The following is a 26,117-nucleotide window of genomic DNA, read 5'->3' as shown; positions in this document are numbered from 1 at the left end:
AGTGATTCCATTCTAGCCCAGGCAGCATTAGTTCTCCCTTCTTATGGAATTGACCAGGAGCAATTACCATTGGTTTCTCCACAGATTGGATCTACTCACACAAGACAAGAGGGAGTTTGACACACACCAGTATCAAGCAGCTTTAACTACATGGATGATTAATTTCCAATACCTTTCATGAAGACATACAGTTAGTACTAAAGGGTGCAAGAAATCCTGCTGCTTAGGAAGTCTTATGTTAACCATTGGAGATGATTTTTTAGTTGATGGCTCGCCTATAACCAGGCCCCTATCTGGGATTATTATTTCCTGTTCTTAAACATTTGTGCAGGTTAATATCCTATGGCCTGTTTACTCCTTTGGCAAGAGGTATTTAGCAGCAATTTCAGCATATCAGTTTGTTGATCCTTCTCTATTTCAGACTTTGTTCAAACTGTTCTGCAAAGAGGTTTTCCTGTTGATACGTAAGGTCACCTGTTATTCAGGTAGCATTTAATTGTGATCTTTACTTTTGCTGGGAAAATGTTTCTGTCCACATTTGAACCATCTATTCTGGTTTGGTTCATGCTTTGGTAGAGCAACTGATGTATTGCACTGACATCTGCAAGAGAGTTTCCAGCTTACAGCCATTCATAGTGGGTTAATCGTTTTGCTTTTCCATTCATACAAGGTTATCTCTAGAAAAAAATCCCCCTTGTATGCTGTTACTACTTTGAGTGTACATTGAATCTGACCATCTGTCTTCCTCATTCCTTTCAGAATTTGTATGACAGTGAGAATACATTCTATGTACTTTGTTCATGCTTTTGCACCTTGGGTGTTATCTTGTCAGTAGTAAGTCCTTTAGGAAAGCTTTAAAGTCTACTACAGCAGCTGCTGACTAGCCAGCGCTCACAGACACCACAAAACTGAAGCATTATAGGGTGCTGCTTTTCTGCAACTTTGTTTTTTCCTTATTGTGAAACTGTTTACTGAAAGTATGATGTTCTTCCTGTTTCACTGTTGCAGTCATTACATTTGGGTAATCTGCTGGCAGGTTTCCCTCAGTTGGCCTGATTAACAAAGTCTTGGGTCCTGCGTCGGTTGCTGCCCCTTCTTCCATGACGTCAGGTCGTCAGGGGTATAAAACATGCAGCCAACACCATTACATCAGTTTTTCTTGCCGTGCAGTGCCCGAAGCAGAAGCAGTTCGCAAGTGCCAGTCGGCCGTCTCCTAAAATTTTCGTTTTTGAGTTTCAGAACCAAAGTCTTCAGCTAAAAGCTAAGTACCCCATTGGGGAAACTTTTTCTTGCTGCTTACCGATTTCAGTAAAAGTTAATAATTGTATTACTTGTGGAAAGCAAATACCTCATAAGGATTTTCATTTGTACTGTATTCCTTGCCTAGGCCCTGACCACAATGTGCCTTGCTGTCGGTTTTGTGCTAAATTTAATCAACGCACTATTAAATGTCAGTATATTTTTGCTTCTAAATATATTGGCTCAAGATTTTACTATCCAGAAATATCGTCAGTTAGAAATCCGACTATTGGAATACCTAAAAAAACGCAAAGAAAAAGACAGAGACAGACCGTCAAAGTCCAAAACCGACGACGAAGCTTCTCCTAAGCCAGTCGCTGGTTTGCCAGTACTCAGTGAGGTGCTTTTGCAGCCCCTGATACCAGCTACTTTTGATTCGCAGGCCTCTTTTGAGACCCATTCGGAGTCTGGTATGCCGCAAGATGCTTTAAGTATTGAACCCGTGGATGTCTCTACCTTAGATGGGTCCGGAGCCGCTGAGCAGGCACCGGCTTCTGAGGGTGTTTTCAGGCCTAAAGATTTGTATATTAAACCGACGGCATCTTCAAAACTAAGGCCAAAATCTACTTCTGTGTCTAAAAATATGACACTTGGGCCCACTTGTACAGGCCTCAATGCCTAAAAAACAAATAATCAAAATGGCTGAGGATTTAATTACCTTGATCAGGGGTACCCATCCCCCTCCTGCTAAGAGGCCTAGGCAAGGCACTGACTATGAATCTTCAGATCAGGTTTCTATTTCTTCTGATTCCTCTTCTGATCAGAAATGATCTATTCCCACTTATGAGGACTCTGATGCAGAAGATTCCATCCCTTCTGCTTCTCCTCCTGAGGATTTTTTTTTAGAGAAACTTTGCTTACCTTAAGGGAACACTTTCACTGGGAGAGTCAGGATTTCTCAGAATCTAAAAAGAGACTTAGGGATTTCCTTCTTCTTCCTCAGCGTAGGCCTTTTGCTATACCTCCTGTTCTAGACATTGATGATGTTTTCTCAGAATCCAGTATGGCTCCTGATTCCCTGCCTCCGGCTCCTAGTAAGCCAGACAGATATTACAGGGTTCCTGTTTAAAAACCCTACAGCTGACCCTAAAAACATTTCTCAGGGTCCCAAGGGCATTAAGGCTTCTACTGCTAAAAATACTATCCCTTCTGATAGATGGGGTAAGAAGGTTTACACATGTGCAACCTTGGCAATCAGGGCTTTAAACTGTCAATTTCATATGATTAAATATCAACAGCATGTCATGGGCTTATTTAAACAGAAAATGATGTTGATTTCTGACTGTGTGGAAAATAGAGTTGCAGGATTTATTGCATTCAGCTGAACAAGTTGGAAAACATACTTTGCAATGTGGTTTTGATTACTTGGAGGCCTCTTGCAGGGCTGCTGTAACTGGATCTGTAATAAAGCATGCTTGGCTCAAGGTGCAAAGTCTGCCTGACCATGTTAAAGCAAAATTGTTGGATGCTGTTTTACAACAGGACAGTCTATTTGGTAATAAGGCAGAAGAAGTTTTGAAAAAGATGGAAGATAAAGCTAAATCTATGCAAACTGTAAAATATTTCCTACAAGTGCAGCCACCCAGGTTCATTAGGCACTGGCCTACTAAGAACTGAGCCTTTCCAGTACCCACCAGAGCCGCTCAGGTCAAACCCAGACATCCCAAAGGCTCCAGGTTTCAGTCACAAGGAACTTATAGGACAAAGCAATGGGGTGCCTCCACCTCCAAATCTGGAAGTAACTAGACACCTTCCTATGGTAAACAGTCTCAGTGACTTTCCAGTGCAATCACCAGGCACTTATCTTTTGGCCGCCCCTTTGGGGGGGAAACTGGCACTTCATGCACGAAACTGGCATCTGATTACCAGGACAAGTGGGTTTTAAATATAGTATCCCAGGGGTACAGATTTCATTTCCACACATTGCCAATCCCAAACGGATGACCAGATCTGCCTCCAAAATCAGTGGGCAGAGGCCCAGAAACAAGTTATGTCCCTCATGAATATGGGGGCTATTCAGCCAGTACCAGAAAAGGAAAAGGGACAAGGTTTTTATACAAGACTTTTCCTGGTACCCAGAAAAGATAAATGATGGTGTCCAATTCTGGACTTATCCATTCTAAATACATTTCTGGACATTCCAAAATTCAAGATGCTGACTCTGCAGCAGTTGCTACCTATGCTAGGCAAGGATGCCTGGCGTTGGTAACTCTAGACTTAAGAGGCTTACCTGCATATCCCAATCAGGGAATCTTGCAGAAGATACCTCCGCTTCAAAGCAGGCTATTTGCATTACCAGATGTTCATCGTGTTTCACTGTTGCAGTCATGACTGTAGGGTTCTCCCCTGCCGGCAGGCAGTCCTCGGTCGGCCAGAATCCCAAAGTCTGGGTCTGGCATCGGCTGTTCAACCATGCTCCCTGACGTCAGAGTGCCAGGAGTACAAAGCTGACAGCCGACGCCATCTTCTCCAGTCTTTCTTGCCGTGCGGTGATAGCAGTTCGCAAGTGCTGGTCGGCTGACTCCTGACGAATTTTACTGATATACTTCGGTCCGAAGACTTTCTTCTCCACTCAAAGCTAAGTACCCGTTGAAACTTTTTCTTGCTCCACTCCGATGTCAGAAAAAGTTAATAACTGTATTTCATGTGGGAAGCAAATACCTCATAAGGATTTTCATTCGTACTGTATTCCTTGCTTGGGCCCTGACCACGACGTAGCTAGTTGTCGGTTTTGTGCTAGATTCAATCAACGTACAATTAAGCGAAGGTACGATTTTGCTTTTCATTACTTCAGTAGGCGCTTTAACTACAAAATGTCGTCGGATATGGTCCTGGGTGCCGGAGTTCACAAACGTCGCAAGGATAAAGACAGGCCTCCGAGGTCCAAATCTAATGATAGCGCACAAGCGGAGCCAGCTTCAGGTTCGGCCATCATCAGTGAGGCGCTTTTGCAGCCCCTGTCGTCGGCCATTTCAGAACCGACGGCCGAAATGGACTCTCATGAGGAGCCAACCAGGCTTTTAAATATTTCTGTTGCAGGACCTTTGGGCAATGCTCCTTCGGATGGGTCCGGAGCCGCTGTGCAGGTACCGGCTTCCGAAGGGGTTTTCAGGCCTACTCAGCTACTAATAAAGGCAAAGCCAAAGACAAAGGCAAAGACTCCTTCAAAATCAAAGACTTCTACACAAGCCTCTTCTGAACTGGCTCCCAAGTCACAGAAACAGTTACTCAAGATGGCGGAGGATTTACTTACTATGATTAGGGGTTCTCATCCCCCTCCAGACAAAAGGCCAAGGCAGGATGTTTCTTATGATTCCTCTGATCAGGCTTCTGTTTCCTCAGTTTCTTCTTCTGATCAGGAATATTCTTTCCCTCCTTATGAGGATTCTGATGCTGAAGAATCCATTCCTTCAGCTTCTCCCCCTGAGGATTTCTCTTTTGGGGAAACTTTGCATGAAATGAGGGAACATTTCCACTGGGAAGGACAGCAGTATTCGGAATCCAAGAAAAGACTGAGGGAATTTCTTCTTCTTCCCCAACATAGACCCCTGGCTATTCCTCCTGTTTTGGATATTGTGGATGATGCTTTTTCGGAGACTAACTTAACCCCTGACTCTTTTCCTCCTGCTCCTGTTAAGCCTGATAGATATTACAGGGTTCCTGATTCCCATCAGTTTTTATACAAGAACCCTTTTGCTGACCCTGAAACCATTTCTCAGGGTCCTAAGGGAGTTAAGGCTGCTTCTGCCAAAAATCCTATTCCTACTGAAAAGGATTCTCGATCCTTAGAAAGATGGGGCAAAAAGGTGTACACTTCTGCTACTTTGTCCATTAGGGCTTTAAACTGTCAGTTTCATATGTTTAAATATCAGCAATTTCTATTGTCTGTCTTAAAACAAATCTTACTTCCATTTCTGCCTGTGCAGATGATAAGGAATTACATGACTTATTGCATGCCACTGAACAGGTTGGGAAGCATGGTTTACACTGTGGATTTGATGCCTTGGAGGCTTCTTGTAGGGCTGCGGCCTCTGGCACAGTCATTAGAAGGCATGCATGGCTAAAGGAACAAAATTTACCTGAACAGGTAAAGGCAAAATTATTGGATGCTCCTGTTCAGCATAATGTTTTGTTTGGATCGAAAGCTGAAGAGGTGATTAAAAAGATGGAGGATAAGGCGAAATCCATGCAAACAGTTAAAGATTTCTTACAAGTGCAGTCTCCTAGATTTAGCAGGAATTGGCCTTCAAAAAATTGGTCCTTTCCCACTTCAGACAGGCCTCAGAGGGGTAGATACAGACGTTCCAGAGGGAGGCCTCAATCACAAGCTGCTTATAGACCAAGACAGTGGACTGCTTCCACCCCTAGGGGAGGAGAGGACAGGTCACAATCTCAAAGGAAATAAACTCAATGACTCCCTCTGTGGGGCTACAGGAACTTCTTGCCTGGAAGCCCCTCTCAGAGGAAAACTCTCTCTTTTATCAAAATTGGACTCAAATAACCCAAGACAAATGGGTTTTGGATGTGGTTTTAAGAGGTTACAAATTCCATTTTCATACCTTGCCAAGGCCAAGCGGATGGCCAGACCTTCCAAAACATCAATGGATGGACACCTTAAACCAGGTGGAAGCTCTTTTGGCTATGAATGCCATAGAACTGGTTCCTCTTTCAGAGATGGGAAAAGGGTTTTATTCAAGGCTCTTTCTAGTCCCAAGGAAGCAAAACTCATGGAGACCCATTCTGGATCTGTCGGTCTTGAACACCTTTCTAGAGATTCCAAAATTCAAGATGCTTACTCTACAGCAGCTACTTCCAATGCTGTCCAAAAATGCATGGATGGTAACTTTGGATTTAAAGGAGGCATATTTACACATTCCCATCAGGCAGGATCGCAGAAAATACCTCAGGTTCAAAGCCGGATCGAGGCACTTTCAGTTCTCTGCGCTGCCCTTTGGATTATCTACTGCGCCCAGGGTCTTCACCAAATGCCTGGCTCCAGTAGTAGCTTACTGCAGACTCAAGGGAATTCAAATTTACCCTTATCTGTACGATTGTCTAATTCAGGCAGACAGCAAGGATGTCTTACTCCAGCATCTAAATTTGTACAGAACCTCCAAGTTCCTGGGATTCTCTGTAAACATAAAAAAGTCAAATTTGACACCATCACAACAGATAACTTTTCTGGGAGCACTTCTAAACACCACAACCCAGATGGCATTCCTGACATCCAAAAAACAGTTACAGCTGGCTTCAACTTTCAGAACCTTGGCAACTTTAACTCATCTATCTGCAAGGAAATTCCTGCAGGCTTTGGGTTACATGGCCTCCTGCATCCTTCTCGTACCATATGCAAGACTACACATGAGGAAAATACAGTGGTACCTAAAAAGTGTATGGTCTCAGCATTGCCACAGTTTAGACGTACTGATCTCCGTTCTTCCTTGCCTTCAAAAGGAATTTCTTTGGTGGTCCAGGGCATGTGCTCTAAACAAAGGGAAGCCCTTCCGTCTGCCTCCTGCCTCTCAGATTCTAACCACGGACACCTCGGATTATGCTTGGGGAGCCCATTTTCAGGGCAATTGTTTGCAGGGCCTTTGGACAAAGGATCAGAAGCACCTGCATATCAATTTAAAGGAAATGTTAGCCGTTCAGAAAGCTTTATTGGCCTTCAGGAATCTTATACAACCGGGACAACTGTTAATACGGACAGACAACACCACAGTTATGTGGTACATAAACAAGCAAGGGGGATCTCATTCCTACCCCCTTTGCAGACTAGCCATGGATCTATGGGACACAGCTCTATCTGGCAATCTGGATCTTCAAGCTCAGTTTCTACCAGAGAAACAAAACTTCCTGGCAGACAGTCTGTGCAGAAATCTTTCGGATCCACACGAGTGGATGCTGGACACCAAAATATTCAGGATGATAACAGCAGTCTGGGGATGTCCTCACATAGACCTCTTTGCATCCCATCTCAATCATCAGCTACAAACTTTTTGCACCAGGATTTTCCACACAGAAGCTTGGAAAGTGGACGCCCTGTCATTCAGTTGGAGGAACCTCTCGGGATATGCCTTTCCGCCTCTTCCTCTTCTTCCACAGGTTTTATTGAAGATAAAACAGGACAAGCCCAAGATGATTATCTTGCTGGCTCCAAATTGGCCTCGGCAGTTTTGGTATCCAACTCTAAAAAACCTATGCCTGCAGCCCCCTTGGGTTTTACCTCAGTCTCCGAACCTTCTGTCCCAACATCAGGGTCATGTTCTACACTCTCATGTCAGAACTCTCAGCCTGGCGGCCTGGTTAATCCAGGGCCTTTGATTTCTTCTTTACTGCCCAAGCAGGTTATGGATGTCATTTTAGAAGCCAGACGTCCTAGCACTAGAAAATATTATCCAGGAAAATGGAAAAGATTTTGTTCCTGGATGCAGGCCAAGGATTCTGATTCTCTTCTTCCCAACATTACTTTAATTTTACTTTACTTGACAGATCTCTTACATATGGGTCTCTCTTTCTCTTCCATTAAGATCCATGCCTCTGCTATTTCTGCTCATTATAATACAGACCCTCCCATCTTTTCCCACCAGCTCATGCAACAGTTTCTCAGAGGAGCTAAGAACTTAAGACCTCCTAGATCTCCTCCTATTCCTGCTTGGGATCTCAACTATGTTTTGGAAAAACTAACCTTACCTCCTTTTGAGCCTGCTGCCTCTTCTGACATCAAGTTTTTATCTTGGAAGACAGCCATCCTGTTAGCCCTAACCTCTGCCAGGAGGGTTTCAGAGTTACAAGCTCTTATGGCTGTGGAACCTTATATTATTTTTCATCAAGACAGGGTATCTTTGAGGACTAATCCTACCTTCATGCCTAAGGTGGTTTCCAAAGTGGCTTTAAATCAAACTATACACTTGCCAACCTTTTTCCCCACTCCTCAAAATAAAGGGGAAAGGATCTTACATTCCTTGGATGTACACAGACAGCTACGTTTTTACCTGAACAGAACCAAGGACATCAGAAAATCAGAACAATTGTTTGTTTCTTATGCTTCAAGTTCCCAAGGTAAAGCCATTTCAAAACAGACCATTTCTAAATGGATTGCTCATGGAATCAGATTTTGTTATTCTCACCTCTCACCATGGAAAGCAAATCCCAGGGAGTATACGGACTCATTCCACCAGAGCTGCTGCCACTTCTGCGGCCTTCCTCAGGGGAGTTCCTACCAAGGACATTTTGGAAGCTGCAACTTGGAGTTCAGTGCATACATTTTCTAAGCACTACAATCTACCTCTCTACTCTAAGTCTAGGGCAGGCTTTGCCTCTGCAGTCTTGCAGGGCCTTTTAGCCGCCCCTTCCTCTTTATGACCACCTCCCTTTCTTTCAGCTTTGGGATTCTACCCTACAGTCATGACTGCAACAGTGAAACACGATGAACATAGTACAGTTGTGTACACCTACCATAAATGTAGATGTTCGAGTGTCTTCACTGTTGCAGTCTGGGTTTCCCTCCCTCCTGTCCCCTCTTATTTTTACTTTTGTGTATTTCCTTTTTTTCACCTTTCTTCTGAGGTGTATTTGCAAAGGTTATGGGACCTTTTTCATTTTGGGACTCCTGACATCTGGGGCAAGAAAAACTGGAGAAGATGGCGTCGGCTATCAGCTTTGTACTCCTGGTGCTCTGACGTCAGGGAGCATGGTTGAACAGCCGACGCCGGACCCAGACTTTGGGATTCTGGCTGACCGAGGACTGCCTGCCGGCAGGGGAGAACCCTACAGTCATGACTGCAACAGTGAAGACACTCGAACATCTACATTTATGGTAGGTGTACACAACTGTACTTTCTCTGCACTGCCCTTTGGCTTATCTACTGCGCCCAGGGTCTTCACAAAGTGCCTGGCACCAGTAATTGCATTTTGCAGGCAAAGAAATATTCAAATTTATCCATACCTGGACGATTGTCTAATTCAGGCAGAAAACAAGGACACTCTTCTAAAACATCTGGCGTTTGTCAAAAGACTTCTTACTTGTCTAGAGTACACCATAAACGAAAATAAATCACAACTGGTACCCTCTCAAATAATTGCATTCCTGGGTGCAAGCTTAAATACAACTGCCCAGATGACTTACCTCAGGCCAGAAAAACAAATTCAATTGATGACTTAATTCAAACAGGTGGCCACAGAAACCCAGCTATTTGCAAGACAAATTCTGCAGGCCTTGGGGTTCATGGCCTCCTGCATTCTAATAATTCCATATGCAAGACTGCATATGAGGAAACTTCAATGTTACCTAAAAGGCTTATGGAGTCAACATTGTCACAGCCTGGAAACAATGATTCCTGTCATTCCTTGCCTGCAGCTAGAGTTCCTATGGTGGGCAGAGGCCTGCCACCAAAACAAGGGACCGTCATTCATTCCACCCCATGTCGCCCAAACCCTGATTACAGACTCATCAGATTATGCTTGGGGGGGGGGGGGGCGCATCTGGCAGGGAGATGCATTTAGGGCCAATGGAGCCCAAATCAAATGCACCTACATATCAACCAGAAAGAGATGCTAGCTGTACAGAATGCTTTGACAGCATTCAAGGACTATCTTCATCCAGGACAACTACTGATAAAGACAGACAACACCACAGTCATGTGGTACATAAATAAGCAGGGGGGGTACCCATTCCTACCCCCTTTGCAGACTAGCCATGGCATTGTAGAACACGACCTTGACTTATCAAATACATCTACAAGCTCAATTCCTGCCAGGAAAGCAAAATACTCTGGCAGACGACCTAAGCAGAAATCTTATGGACCCACACGAATGGAGACTAGATCCACAAATCTTCAGCATGTTGACACGCAAATGGGGGAGCCCAAACATAGATCTTTTTGCCTCACCCCAAAACTATCAGTTGGACAAATTCTGCACAAGAATTCATCACAAAAAAAGCTTGGAAAGTGGATGCTGTAGCCTTCAGCTGGAAAAACCTTTCAGTCTGTGCCTTTCCTCCTCTGCCTCTGCTCTCCAAGGTCTTACTAAAAGTCAGACAGGAAAAATCAAAAATGATTCTGATTGCTCCAGACTGGCCTCGCCAACACTGGTACCCACTCCTACGCAATATGTCTCACCTTCTTCCATGGTACCTGCCTCAGACACCTTACCTACTGTCTCAGCAGAACTATCAAATTCTGCGCACGTAGCTCCAAACTCTGAATCTCGCAGCATGGCTAATCAACTAATTTCACCAGTTACATCTCTCAGCAAACCTGTGATGAATGTCATTTTGGAGGCTAGAAGGCCTAGTACTAGAAAATCGTATGTTGACAAATGGAAAAGATTCTGTGTCTGGAACCAAGCACAAGGAATAAGCACAACAATGCCCAATATTCTTCAGATTCTGCAATATTTAACTGAGATGCTTCACAAGGGCCTATCTTTTTCTTCCATAAAAATCCACGCCTCTGCCATTTCAGCTCATTACAACACGGAGCATCCCCTCTTTTCTCATCCTCTGCTAAAGCAGTACCTCAGAGGGGCCAAAAATTTAAGAATTCCCAGGAGAGCACCAACTCCTGCATGGGACCTCAATTTGTTTTTGGAAAAACTCAGTCTACCTCCTTTTGAGCCAGCTGCTACAGCAGACTTAACATTTATCTCCTGGAAAACAGCTTTCCTTTTAGCAGTCACTTCATCTAGAAGGATTTCAGAATTACATGCTCTTATGGCTGTGGAGCCTTTCATTATTTTTCATCCGGACAGGGTGGCTCTCAGGACAAACCCATCTTTCATGCCTAATGTGGTATCCAGTGTGGCTCTTAATCAGACCATTCATCTGCCAATTTTCTTTCCCAATCCACAGAACAAGGGTGAGTGGATTCTGCATTCATTGGATGTACACAGACAACTTAGATTCTACTTAAACAGGACAAAATATCTAAGAAAATCTGAACAACTATTGGTGGCATTTGCTGCAGGGGCAGAGGGAAAGGCTATTTCAAAGCAGACTATTTCCAAATGGATAAGCCATTGTATACGTTTCTGCTATGTGCACCATGGTAAACCTATCCCCAAGGGGATCAGATCTCGTTCCACCAGGGCTGCATCTACTTCTGCAGCCTTTCTCAGAGGGGTTCCTACCAGAGACATTCTAGAAACTGCTACCTGGAGCTCGGTTCATAAGTTCACCAAACATTACCATTTGCCTCTCTTCTCTAAATCTAGAGCTGGCTTTGCCACTGCTGTCCTACAGGGCCTTATAGCTGCTCCTAATTTTGTATAGATCCATTCACCCAACCATAGCTTTGGGATTCTACCCAAATGTAATGACTGCAACAGTGAAACACGAAGAACATAGTACAGTTGTGTACACTTACTATAAATGTAGATGTTATGTGTTCACTGTTGCAGTCTTGGTTACCCACCCTCCGGCCCCCTGCTTTTCTCTTACTATACCTCTACTTTCTTTTACTATGCTTAAAAGCCTTTTTGGTGTATTTGCTTTTGTTTGGAGGTATATTTTTTGAGTCCTAAATTGCATACATTTATATATATATATTTTGCTCCCCATGTGGGGGGGCACCTGACATCTGGGGCAAGAAAAACTGATGTAATGGCATCTGCTGAATGTTTTATACCCCTGACGACCTGACGTCATGGAAGAAGTGACAGCAACCGATGCAGGACCCAAGACTTTGTTAATCAGGCTGACTGAGGGCAACCTGCCAGCAGATTACCCAAATGTAATGACTGCAACAGTGAATACACTCGAACATCTACATTTATGGTAAGTGTACACAACTGTACTTTACTTGGTCCACTGAAATTTATTTCTGTATATTTACAGTGCTACTGGCTTACTGAAATTTAAGTCTCTATTATTAAATTATGATAGTTATCTTTTGCTCAAAATAATAATCTGTATCTGTTCATTAATGTACTATTTGCAGTGACCCCATTATTATGCAGACCTTTTAAAATCCTATTGAATCATTTTTTATACCATGTGTAAACTTTTACAAGATGTTTTTATTCACTAGACTATGTGTACAGTTATAAAATGCTGTTTTTTCTACACTTTGTATAGATATCTAATATGTATTATTTTGAGCTTTTCTTTGTGGACCTCTGCTGAAAAGGGGACAGTGTACCAAGTTGGACTTTCCTGGTGCAGTAAACAGTCTAAGTAAATATAAAGCTATACAGCTGTGGTATTCGTGGTATGTGACGGGAAGAAGACCACCTGTGTTAATTCAGACAATTCCATTTGGTTGTCCCTTACTATATCTTTTTTGGTATTCCCACCATGGTAAAGTATTTCCAGGCAAGATTAAGGCAAATTCTAATAGAGCCTCATTTACTTTGATGGCATATTAGAAAGGAGTGGACTCTAGAAGCAACTACAGGGTACTCTGTACATGCTTTTACAAAGCATTACATACTAGATTCCTTTTCCAGGTCCAGGACGGGCTTTGCTAGAACCAATGTGCAGGGGTTCCTGGACCTTATTCTTCCTCCTGCTGAGTTGGATAAGCTTTGGTAATCAACTTAGAGCCAAAGGCTGCTGCAGCAGTGAGAATGATGATCATGGTGCAGTTGTATAATTTGCAATAACCGTAACAGTGGATCTTCAAATTCCTCACTGCTACAGTAGCCGAACCCACCCTCCAGCCTCCTCCTGCTGTATATAGTTAGTTGTTGGGATAAAAAGTTAGCTTTATAGTTTTATATCTTTGGGGGGTGTGGGGTTCAGGACAATAAGCGTTCCCATTTTGCTTAGGCAGGAAAGTTCTGAAATTGTCTACACTCTGGCTACTGATTTCCCTCCAAGGGACTAGCCACTCGGCAGTTAGTATAGCTTGCGTGTGAGCCAGAGCTTTTTGAAGACTGTCTGTTTGTTGTATCCTGGCAGGATAGAAGCCCCAAGTAGCCCAAGGCTACAACAGCAGAGGAATTCAGACATCCGCTGTTGTGGTAAGTGCAAGTTACACAACTGTACTTTTCCTAGGTTAACCACAGTGAACAGTTCTGTTATAAAAGAGAGATGTTCTAGGAAATGTTGTAGGAAATGTTGTATTATACTCCTTAATGCTCTCATTGGATCATTCCCCCTTGCCCAGGCTAAATTTGTGTCAGTATCTTTGGAAACTTTACCTTTCCTATCCTCATGCAAGTTGTTGTTCACCAGTCTTTTCTTTCATAGGTTCATACTAGGCTATCTGCCCTGGGGCAATTATAAGCCTAGCCCGATTCTGTATGGCTTACGCCACCCCTTGATTTGAGTATACTGTGCCCTTTTTAAGGTTTAGTTTACTGTGCCTCTGTCTAATAGTGACAGGTAATCCCTGGGACAAACCTACGATCCCCCATCCACCTATCGAGATTCTTCTTGAAGAGATTCATTGAGGTGCTCTGCCTCACATGAACTGGAATTCTATTCCAGAGCGAAGGGAGCCACTGGGTTATGAACCTGTCCCTCCAGCAAGTTCTATTTATTTCTGTGCTGAGGTTCAAGTCCCTCGAGCATGTGGCTCTAAGGGATTTAGATTTACTGTGGTGGAGCATGTCCATTAATTCTGGATTTGACATAGCTTTGTATGTCAGGCACAGATCACCTCGAAGTAGACGGTATGCAACTGAGTAGAGCTGGAGTTTTTTTAACCGAGCAGCATATGGCATCTGTTTGAGACCCTTGATCCTCTTGGTGAGATACTTTTGGTCTTTCTAATTGCTGCAGGTGTCTGGTAAGGTACATCCCAAAAGGGGCATTGTATTCTATGATGGGCCTGATGAGGGATGAATAAAGGGGCCCATCTGTCCATCACCTGTCCCTATCCTGTCTTCACTCCCCCTGCCATCATAGTTTCCAACTTTTCCTTCTCCTGTATTGGAGGATAAAATGCACCTTATTGACTAGTTTATGCTTCGCCTGAGTTACTGATTTAGTAGTACAAGTCTTAATTTAATCTTTTCCCCACATCTTTTTTTAACTTGACTTGTTTGCCTCATTTCCATTTTTTTTTCTACAACATATTAACTACTGCTGTATACTACCTAAAATCTTGTGTTACTCCTTTCTTTCCCATAATGTTCCAAACATTTTTATACTATTCTCACCTATTCCGTCACCATACAGATTTTTCACAATCTCCTGTACTTCTATCATCTTATCCTTTGTGGATAGATTTTAATAGTTATGTCATCATTTTAATCAGTCCAGTCCTTCTTGAGCATAACCCACTTTTTCCCTTCTACTTAGTTTTTGCTTTGCCTACCAGTTCCCTCCAGCTGCTTTCCATATCATCTTCCATGGTTAGAAATACTTTTGTTCTCAAATTGTGTACTTCATCAGCTTTACTGCTTAAACCAGTTTTTCTTTCGTCAGTTGGTGTCACAAGAGCTTATCCACTATGTAGTGTATTCCCAGCCTCCATAATAACGCCTCCATTTGACCAGTGTTGAACTCTGTAACCACAAGAAATACAGTGCTTCTGAGCTGTATCTGCACATACCTACCTTTGTGCTACAGCCTAAAGTAGTAAGATATCTAGTGAGGACTTAGTGACATGGCAGTGCAATACCATTACACTAGCGCTTCAGAGTTTTACTGGCATTCCTTTCACTAAAAAAAAATAAGTACATTCCTAGGTTAACTGAATAATGCCAAGCACCTTTGTTTTAGTCATGTGCAGGGTAGTAAGCGGAGCAGCCACTTGCTGAGTGGGAATAAAGTGTGGTCTCCTAGAAAACACTGATTTTCATTCTTCGGTCACTTGGGTTGCTTAAAACTAATGCTCACCCTTGGCAGTGTACTTTTGTATGGGTTTAATATATGCTTCACTGACTGGCAGGGGGTTGAATGTGGGGAGAACCTGGTTCAACTTCATGTCTTGGGTTTTGATGCTGTGAAGTGGTGATTGAATTGATGAGAAACCAGTGCTGCTTCCATGGCATGGCTTTTGATGTTGTGAAGTTTGTAGAAGAAATTTCTCTAAGTTTTAAGAATACTACCAATAAATCACCAAAAGGCCTGTGTGGTATGGTATATAGTAACATGTAGATGAAGCCATGAGTAATGTTTTGCACAAATGTCCATTGTGAGGATAGTCCCATCTAAGTGTATGTCTGGTATAATGGTGGTGAAGAAGTCTTGCCTGCTGTCTTACTAGTATTTGCTGTCCACTGTGATTAGCTTCACACATTCTTCCATTTTCCTGTAAAATAAATGTAGTTCTTAGTTTGCCGATTTATCTGTTTTCCACCATGTAGCAGAGATGGCTTAGATGCATTAGAAACATTTTTGTGTGTATTTGTGGGTTTACTAGCAGAATGTTTTATCATAAGCTTCTACATCTTTCATGATGTGGTATAGTGTAGTTGTAATAGCTTGTCCTCCTTTTTGTATCCTTTATTTATAGAGATGTTGCAGTCTCTGGCACAGAGGCCAGCTCCAGCTAACACCAATCGTGAACGACGACCTCGTTACCAGCATCCTAAAGGAGCTCCTAATGCTGACCTTATCTTCAAGACTGGTGGGAGGTAAAAAGAAAAATATATATCATTCTGCATTTTGTCTTACAAGAGTACCTATTTGTGTAAACTTAACAGACCCAAATGTTAATACATTTCAGTAGTTTGAAAATATATTCATTGTATATTTTGTGCTTTAGAAATAATCTAGTTTTATTCGTGTAGCACAGGTTCATAGGTAGGTACTAGGCTATCGGCCCTGGGGCCTATACAAGCCCAGCCAAAAAGGTACCCTGACTTTTGCCACCCAGGAAAATTATTTTCCTGTGCCACTGTCGAGCAGAGCCACAGAGGTGATCCCCAGGGTGAATTTTCCATTTCCCATCCAATCATCAAGATTTTTCTTGAAGAGTGCTAATGAGCTTTGCTTGATATAGATAGGTAGTTTATTCCAGAGTATGGGAAGTCTCTGTGACAGGAATCTATCCCTCTGGCATGTTCTGTTTATTGTGGTGACAAGGTTTAGGTCCCTAAAGCATGCAGCTCAGAGGGATTGAGATTTCTTTAAGTGGAACATGTCCAACAGCTCTGAGTTTGACATAGCTTTGTATATTAGGCAGAGATCACCTCTGAGTAGGCGATATGCGACAGAGTAAAGCTGAAGTTTTTTGATACTGTCTGCATAGGGCATCTGTTTGAGATCGGTAATCCTCTTTGAGAGGTATTTCTGTGGCCTTTCCAGTTGTTGATGTCTTGTGAGTTACATACCAAAAGGGGCGTTGTACTCTGTAATGGGTCTAATGAGTGATGAGTAGAGGGGAACAATGACCTCTTTTTTTCTGGGTGAGAAATTTTTTGTGATGAGGTGTGCCACGTAGAAGGATTTCCTGACTACTGTGACAATGTGATTATCAAAGGAGAGACTACTGTCCACCTGTGTCCCAAGGTCTCATCACACTTTCAGTGTTATGTATACTACCGCCTATGTTGTAGTTTATGGGTACAGAGGTTTTTACAAAAGGGGATGACAATGCACTTTTTGGCATTGAGCTTGAGGCCATGGCTTTGACAATAGGCATCTGTCTCAGTGAGGCCGTTTTGTAGGATGTCCACATTGTTAGGAGTTTCGATTATGGCTCCTAGTTTGCAGTCATCTGCGAACTGAAGCCTACAGGGAAGATGGTCAGCTGTGAGTGAATGCTATGAAGGTAAGAGGAAAGGACAACCAGTGTTAAAGCAGATTATTTCTTGATGGCTATCTCACGCTATTGCTTTTTTATATTTACCATAATAAGCCATTTCCAGACAGGATTAGGGCCCATTCCACAACAGCTTTAGTTTCTTTGCTGACTTTCTGGAAAGGGGTGGACCCTGGAAGAGCTGTAGAGGCAGCAACTTGGTCTTCTGTACATACTTTTAAAAAGCACTACAAACTGGATTCTTTTTTCATGTTCAGAACAGTCTTTGCTAGGATCGTTCTTCAATGGCTCCTGGATTCTTAGTGTATTTACCGCCTCTCTTTTTAGTTTCTATCCAACTACCCCAGGCTACTACAACAGTGATCTGTATGCTGAATGTAGTGCAGTGATGTAAGTAAACTTACCGTAACAGAAATGTTCTACTAGATCGCTGTTGCAGTAGCTCTCTCCCCAAGCCCTCTTACTTTGGCTGTTTTCCTTTGTGGTGCCACAGTGTGTATTTATATACCCTTCTGTACACAGTCTACTGTTGGATTTGTTTCTTATCATTGTGCTTTCGAGGCTTTTGTTTCCTTTCTTAGACAAAAAAAAGATGCAAGTATTTTCATATTCCAGAAATGTTTTTATTGGAGCACCCCTTGAGATCCTGACAACTCTAGCAGTGGTAGGCACACCTAAGCTTTGAAAGCTGACTGGTTACAGTTGGTAGAACCCAAATGTCTTAGGATTCTGAGCAGTGATCTGTTTGAATGTTTGTTGTAATGGTAAGTTTTCTTACACAACTGTAGTATCTGCTTGGAGGGAAGCTACCTTTTAAGAATTTTGTATATGCATTTAACTTCTTATAGTATTATTTCCTCCTGGTTTATCTAAATTAGTGCATGTAGTTATGTTATAAATTCCTGCTTGCTCAGTATGATTGCTAGTTGCTGACTGTTTTGTTTTTTTTTTGTTTTAAAACTGAACACATTATGTAAAAAAATGTGTTTGGAAAGGAACGTCCTTTTGGTGTACTGCTGCAGGTATCTCTGTAAAAGATTTAGTGATGTTCATCATGTTACACTGCTGCAGTCATTACACTTGGGTTATCCTGCCGTCAGGTGGTTCCCCAGTCGGCCTGAGTTCCAAAGTCTTGGTCCGGCATCAGTTGCTGTCGCCTTCTTCCTGACGTCAGTGCGACAGGGGTATATAAGATGCAGCCGATACCATTTTCTTCAGTCTTTCTTGCCACACGGTGCCCGAAGCAGAAGCAGTTCGCAAGTGCCAGTCGGCCGACTCCTGAGATTTTCATTCCAAATCCAGAACCGAAGTCTTCTAAAAAAGCTAAGTACCCCTTTGGGGAAACTTTTTCTTGCCTCAGGCCGATGTCAGTAAAAGTTAATAACTGTATTTCTTGTGGGAAGCAAATACCTCATAAGGATTTCCACTCCTATTGTATTCCATGCCTAGGTCCTGACCACGACGTCACGGGTTGTCGGTTTTGTGCTAGGTTTAACAAGCGCACTATTAAACGTCGGTTTGATTTTGCCTGACATTATTTTGGAAGAAAATTCAATTACACCATGCCGTCGGAACCTCCAACGACCGCAATGCATAAAAAGCGCAAGGACAAGGACAGGCATCCGAGGCCCAAAACTGACGACGAGGCCTCTTCAAGGCCGGTCGCCGGTTCTCCTGTTTTCAGCGAGGTGCCTACGCAGCCCCTGACGACCGCTTCCGCAGAACCACAGACCGCCTCTGACTCCCACGTGGAGCTGGTTGGGCCTTCAGATGCACTAGGTTTTCAGCTTTCTGATCCTAACCCTACAGAGGGAACCAAAGTAGCTGAGCAATCCACAGCTACAGAGGGTGTGTTCACACCTACTCAGTTAACCATTAAACCCTCTGCTAAGTCTAAGCCACCCTCAAAAGCAAAGAAGCAGACACAACTCTCTCCAGGACAGGCTTCCATGCCTAAAAAGCAAATGCTAAAAATGGCCAAGGACCTAATCACCCTCCTGATAAAAGGCCCAGACAGGATTGCAGATTATGAATCTTCCGACCAGGTGTCCATTTCCTCAGACTCTTCCTCGGACCTAGGATATTCCTTACCCCCCTTATGAAGATTCTGATGCTGAGGAATCAATTCTGAATCAGCCTGAGGATTACTCCTTTGGGGAGACTTTACATACCATGAGGGAACATTTCCATTGGGAAGGCCAGGATTATTCAGAATCCAAGAAAAGGCTCAGAGACTTACTTTTATTGCCTCAACACAGACCCCTTGCTATCCTGCCAGTTTTAGATATTGTGGATGATGTGTACACTGAATCCAGTTTAAACCCTGACTCCTTACCCCCAGCCCCAGTTAAACCTGATATATATTACAGAGTCCCTGACTCTCACAAATTTCTGTACAAAAGCCCTGCTGCTGACCCTGAAACTATTTCTCAGGGACCCAAAGGGATTAAGGCCTCATCAGCAAAAAACCCAGTTCCATCTGACTAGAGATTCCAGAGCATTAGACAGATGGGGAAAGAAGGTATATATGTCTGCAACTTTAGCAATGAGAGCCTTGAATTGCCAGTTTCACATGATAAAATATCAGCAATTTTTGATGTCTCATTTGAAACAAAAGATGCTTCCAGATTCAGATCCTTCTAATTTTAAAGAAATGCAGGATTTATTGCATGCAGCTGAACAAGTGGGAAAACATACTTTGCAGTGTGGGTTTGATTCATTAGAGGCCTCCTATAGAGCAGCAGTTACAGGCTCTGTCATTAGAAGGCATGCTTGGTTAAAGGAACATACATTACCAGATCATGTTACGGTCAAATTGTTGGATGCACCTTTGCAGCGGGATGTGCTGTTTGGAGTTAAGGCAGAGGAGGTATTAAAGAAGATGGAGGATAAGGCAAAATCTATGCAAACGGTGAAAGATTTCTTACAGGTTCAGCCTCCTCATTTTAGCAGAAATTGGCCAACAAAGAATTGGTCCTTTCCAGTCACAGATAAACCTCAAAGGGGCAGATACAGACGTCCAAGAGGCAGAGGTCAAGCTCAAGGCCCTTACAGGCCTCGACAATGGGGTACACCAGGCCAGAAAGAAGGGGAAGACAGGCCTCAACCTTATAAAAAGCAGCCTCAATGACTTTCCACTGCAGCTGCCAAACAGCTCTCTCTTGGCAACTCCCTTAGAAGGAAAACTGGCACTTTTCTATCACAACTGGCATTGCATCACCAAAGACAAATGGGTTCTCAACTTGTATCTCAAGGTTACAGGTTCCACTTTCACACTCTGTCAAGGTTAAAAGGAATGCCAAATCTGCCACCAAATCAAAGGTCAGAGACTCAAAAACAAATTACAGCACTCATGGACATGAGAGCTATTCAAAAGGTACCACCACAGGAACAAGGACAAGGGTTTTACTCAAGACTCTTTCTGGTTCCCAGAAAGGACAAAGCCTGGAGACCCATTCTGGACCTTTCTTCACTAAACACTTACCTGGATGTTCCGAAATTCAAGATGTTGACACTACAGCAGTTTCTTCTCATGCTGGGCAAGAAAGCTTGGCTCGTGACTTTGGACCTCAAAGAGGCATACCTGCATGTCCGTATCAGACAAAACTGCAGAAGATACCTCAGATTCCTAGCTGGTTCAATGCACTATGAATTCTCTGCCCTGCCCTTTGGCTTATCTACTGCGCCCAGGGTCTTCACAAAGTGCCTGGCATCAATAATTGTATTTTGCAGGCAAAAAGGAATTCAAATTTATCCATACTTGGACGACTGCCTGATTCAAGCAGAGAGCAAGGACATTCTACTAAAGCATCTGGCGTACGTAAAAAAGTTATTAAGTTGCCTGGGGTACACAGTAAACGAAAAGAAATCAAAACTAGTGCCCTCACAAGAGATAATATTCCTGGGTGCCAGCTTGAACACAATGGCCCAGATGGCTTATCTCACGCCAGACAAGCAAGGACAACTGACGCAATATTTTTATTTAATGGCAACAAAGACCCAACTCCCTGCAAGAAAAATTCTGCAGGCCTTGGGCTACATGGCATCTTGCATACTACTAATTCCATATGCCAGACTGCATATGAGGAAACTACAATGGTACCTAAAGAGTGTATGGTCTCAACACTGTCAAAGTTTGGAAACAGTTATACCACTAATTCCTTGCCTTCAACAGGAGTTTCGATGGTGAGCACAAGCTTGTCACCTCAGCAAGGGACATCCGTTCACTCAACCCACAGCCAGGCAAACACTGACAACCGATGCATCGGATTACGCCTGGGGAGCACACATTTCAGGAAAATGTATCCAGGGCGAGTGACCCACAGAGCAAAGACATCTCCACATCAATCAAAAAGAGATGCTAGCTGTACAGAATGCTATTACAGCTTTCAAGGATCTGCTGCATCCAGGACAATTACTACTAAGGACAGACAACACCACAGTTATGTGGTACATAAACAAGCAAGGGGGCACACACTCCTACCCCCTCTGCAGACAAGCCATGATGCTGTGGAACACTGCTCTAAACTACCAAGTACATCTGCAAGCACAATTCCTGCCAGGAGAGAAAAACACACTGGCAGACCTAAGCAGAAACATCATGGACCCCCACGAATGGGAATTGAACCCACAAATATTCAGAATGGTAACACAAAAATGGTGGAGCCCGGACATAGATCTGTTTGCTTCCCCAATTAACTAATTACAGAAATTCTGCACAAGGAGCTACCATCCACAAGCATGGAAAGTGGATGCCCTCTCATTCAGCTGGAAAAAACTACAAGTATACGCTTTCCCTCCTTTACCTCTCCTTCCAAAGGTACTCATAAAAGCCAGGCTGGAAGAGCCAAAGATGATCCTGATTGCACCAGACTGGCCACGCCAGCACTGGTACCCAATCTTAAAGAGCTTAGCACAAGAACCACCCTGGATTTTGCCTCAAATCCCACAGTTGCTGACACAGCACAACAATCAGATACTTCAGAGCCAGCTAAAGACCTTAAATCTAGCTGCATGGAAAATTCCTTAGTCAAGCAAGCAATGCCTCTCTCCAAAGCTGTTATGGATGTCACTCTGGAGGCCAGAAGGCTTAGCACCAGGAAAGCATACTCTGATAAATGGAAGAGATTCTGTTCCTGGAACCAAGCGCAAAGCCTTGACCCTCTTGTCCCAAACATTCCTCAGATACTTCAGTACTTGACTGAGATGCTGGACAAGGGCCTCTCCTTTTCATCCATCAAGATCCACGCCTCAGCTATTTCTGCTCATTACAACATGGATCCACCAATTTTTTCTAATCCTTTGCTCAAACAGTACCTCAGATGGGGCTAAAAACATAAGACCGCCCCATAGAGCACCTACACCAACTTGGGACCTCAACTTTGTTTTGGAAAAATTAACTTTACCTCCTTTTGAGCCAGCTAACACAGCAGAATTAAAATACATCTCTTGGAAAACTGCTCTGCTACTGGCAATAACATCAGCAAGAAGAGTTTCAGAATTACAGGCACTAATGGCAGTGGAACCTTTCCTCATCTTCCACCAGGACAGGGTGTCTTTAAGAACCAACCCTATGTTTATGCCAAAGGTGGCATCAAGTGTGGCTCTAAACCAAACTATTCACTTGCCAACCACAGAACAAAGGAGAGAGACTACTACATTCTTTGGACATTCACAGGCAGTTACGCTTCTACTTGGACAAACCAAAACTTTCAGAAAATCTGAGCAATTATTGGTAGCATACACTGCAGGAGCACAAGGAAAAGCCATTTCAAAGCAGACTATTTCAAAATGGATAGGACACTGTATACGTTTCTGCTATACCCACCATGGGAAACCTGTACCTAACAGCATTAGATCTCACTCCACCAGGGCAACAGCCACTTCAACTGCCTACCTCAGGGGAGTACCTACCAAGGATATTTTGGAAGCAGCAACATGGAGTTCTGTGCATACCTTCACCAAACATTACCATTTGCCTTTATACTCCAAATCTAGAGCTGGCTTCGCCACTGCTGTACTGCAGGGCCTTATAGCCACCCCTAATGCTTTATAGATCCAGCCTCCCTACCTCAGCTTTGGGATTCCACCCAAGTGTAATGACTGCAGCAGTGTAACACGATGAACATAGTACAGTTTTGTACCTACCATAAATGTAGATGTTGGAGTGTAAACACTGCTGCAGTCCAGGTTACCCTCCCTCCTTCCCCTGTTACTTTCTGGTACTTACCTAGGTCATTTACCCTTTATTACCTATGGGGAGTATTTGCTGGTAATTTGTATATTTTACTAGCAGTTTGAATTGCCTGCCTATTTGGGGGCACTTGACATCTGGGGCAAGAAAAACTGAAGACAATGGCATCAGCTGCATCTTATATACCCCTGTCGCACTGACGTCAGGGAGGAGGCGACAGCAACTGACGCCGGACCAAGACTTTGGAACTCAGGCCAACTGGGGAACTGCCTGACGGCAGGATAACCCAAGCGTAATGACTGAAGCAGTGTTTACATTCAAACATCTACATTTATGGTAGGTTCAAAACTGTCCTTTCTGATGAGTGGTTTCAGATAACATTATATCTTGCATGATCCATTCTCTTTGCACCCATAGGACTTTCCCAAGCTCAACCCCCCCCCCCCACTCCCATAACTCACCATTCTTCCCTGTCTATCCATATCCAATTTGCTATTGGACCAATCATCCAGTACAGTCATTGGCTTGAGAGATTCTTCAAAAATGTCTATCTCCTCTGAGGGCAATAAGTATCTTACTTCTTTAAAAGTTGTTTTCTTTGTAGGTTTCTTTATATGTGCCATGATGATAACTTTTTCTTTATTCCAAACGTAAGTTTAATTGTTAAAATTACCTCTCCCACCTAATCTGGCCACAGATGTAGGATTCTCCAACCTTTAGAAGTGCAGTAATTGCCTTTTGTGTTGGCTATTTTTTTCTAGACATTAATATAGATAAAGGGGATAAGGCTTTAGTGTGACCTCATGATTAACCAGCTCCCCCTCCACCAATACACACACACTTTGTGTTATGTGCTTAGGTGTGGAACACTTGGAGGTCCATTGAGATATTTGTAGATATTCGGCAATAGACATCTTCAGGAAAGAAAAATAAGCTTATTTAAAATGACGACTTCTAGCAGAGATGAAAATTGCAGGTTTAAAGAGGAAGGACAGAGAAGGAGCAGGACAGACTCTCTTTGTTGTAGTCAGAAGACTTTCTCCCAGCAATAACAATACAACTCACTATTGTAGGATAGCTGTCACATTCTTCTAGGGTTTGCTAGCTCCAGGTAATGATGGTGACTCTCCTTGTTCCTAGTACAAGATTGCATAGTTTCTCCTTGTAGCGGAAGCTCTGTAGGTGCATTGAGTCAAGGCCTTCTTCCTCCATGTTTGTGAGACTGGCTAGGTCCCTGCATTGTCATTTATTTATTTATTTATTTCACATTTGTTAACCAGCTTAATTCAACTGGGTAGGAAATTACCCATTTTCAGTGGAGACCCGAGGGGAAAAGCCCCGAACAAAACATACAAGTATATGCAAATAGAGACAAATTAACAATATAAAGAGCAAAACAAACTTATGGATACAATAGATAAGAAAAATAAATGTAATCCAAGGAATAATACACACATATATATATATATATATATATATATATATATATATATATACACATATATATATATATATATATATATATATATATATATATATACACACAAGGTCAGAAGAAGGAAAGTGCAAAAGAAGATAGTAGAGGAGGAATGAAGTGATCTAGAGGCAGTGTGTGTAGTTACACTGGGAGAGAATTAGGAAAGCCTTGATCAAGACTCATTAATATGGGTGACTTATCTTCTCCCACTGTATCTGGGATGGCAAGAGAAGGTCCCTTCCCATTAACTGTATTCTTTCTTAAGGCAGCATTCCCATTTTAACACTGGAGTAATGTTCTGTGAAGTAAAAAAGTGAAATGAACAGATTTAGGTGGAAGTCAGTCTCCACTTTTGACAGAGAAAAGTAGTTCTCAGGTTCACCTCATCTGTGTGGAAGAAAGGTTTCTCTCTCTTAACACCCATGACTTGCAGTTCAATAAGATGTATTGCAGTAGCAACAGCTACCAAAGTAGAGACTAAGATGAATTGGCAGTCCCCTAAATTGGGTATATAGTATGTGTATGTTTGCACCCTTGTATTTTGTAATAGACTGGCATTCACGTATGGGTTAGTTTTTTCTCCTTATGCCCACTGAATGTTGGGATAGGCTCTGACTTACCAACAGTTCTGAATAGGATGAAGGTATGAAAAAATGAATAAATAAATGAATGAATGTTTTATGAGAGTTGGTAGAAGGTATTTGTATAGGTAAAAGCAAGAAATTATTTCTGAAGAGATAATCTGGAGACATTGATGTTGAAGTTAAACTGAAATTGTTTCTGAAAAGATCATATAGAAATGATGATGAAGTGTTACTGTTTGGATAATGTTACATATACAGAACTGCAGATATGTGGTTGAAAGATAACATTAAAAATAAGGAGGCATTTAAATATTGTATGTTTTCAAGTTTCTGTGAAAGGCAGGGAAGATGGTACATGTGAGTTGGCAAACGGGGGATGTGATCCTTGGTTTTAAAAAGAGGGAGAGAGTAGGTTGTATTGAGAGATCATGTTTGTCAGCCTCCTTGGAAAGCCTCTGCCAGGGTGTAGAAAGGGAGACTTTAACTTGTACTTGACTATCTGATTCAAGAAGAAGCAGTGTGGGTTCCATTTTTGTCGTAGAACAATGAACTTTTGTTCTTGCATGGATACTGGAATGGTCAAAGTTGTGTGCCTTTTGAAGTATTTAATATTGTAATTGTAATCTTTAGAATAGCATAATTACAAGAGTGTTGGAGAATGTATGTTTGCAAAGTATGAGGTTTTAGAACCTCTGTATTTTAATCATACCTCAGTGTACAGCAATCTTGGAGTTAGTATATACATGTTAATAGCAGGTCCCCACACACACACACACACACACACACAAACTTCATTAGCCAAAGACCATCTGTGTTAGCGTGTACTTCAGAGAAGTAGATACCAAACAGGAGAGGACCCAGGACTGAACCCTGTGGTACTTCGCTTGTCACAGGTCTGAAGTCGG

General features: G+C 42.7%; 1 protein-coding gene across 2 annotated transcripts in view; it reads left to right on the top strand.

The window, feature by feature from the left end:
• UPF2 (UPF2 regulator of nonsense mediated mRNA decay) overlaps positions 1–26,117 on the top strand; it is a 2,519,933-nt gene that overhangs the window by 2,341,147 nt on the left and 152,669 nt on the right. The window contains exon 21 of one of the 2 annotated variants that reach the window (XM_044088310.1): positions 15,708–15,828. In XM_044088310.1, the coding sequence (XP_043944245.1) occupies positions 15,708–15,828 (121 nt within the window). Of the gene's footprint in view, positions 1–15,707; positions 15,833–26,117 lie in introns of those variants that run through there. The other variant, XM_044088311.1, reaches the window with a different exon arrangement.

The sequence above is a fragment of the Protopterus annectens genome, chromosome 11.part0 (genome assembly GCF_019279795.1).
Source record: "Protopterus annectens isolate FY-2018-M chromosome 11.part0, PAN1.0, whole genome shotgun sequence".
NCBI classification, from domain to species: Eukaryota; Metazoa; Chordata; order Ceratodontiformes; family Protopteridae; genus Protopterus; species Protopterus annectens.
The sequence above is the reverse complement of the archived record's forward strand: the minus strand, read 5'-3'. Positions and strand labels throughout refer to the sequence as shown.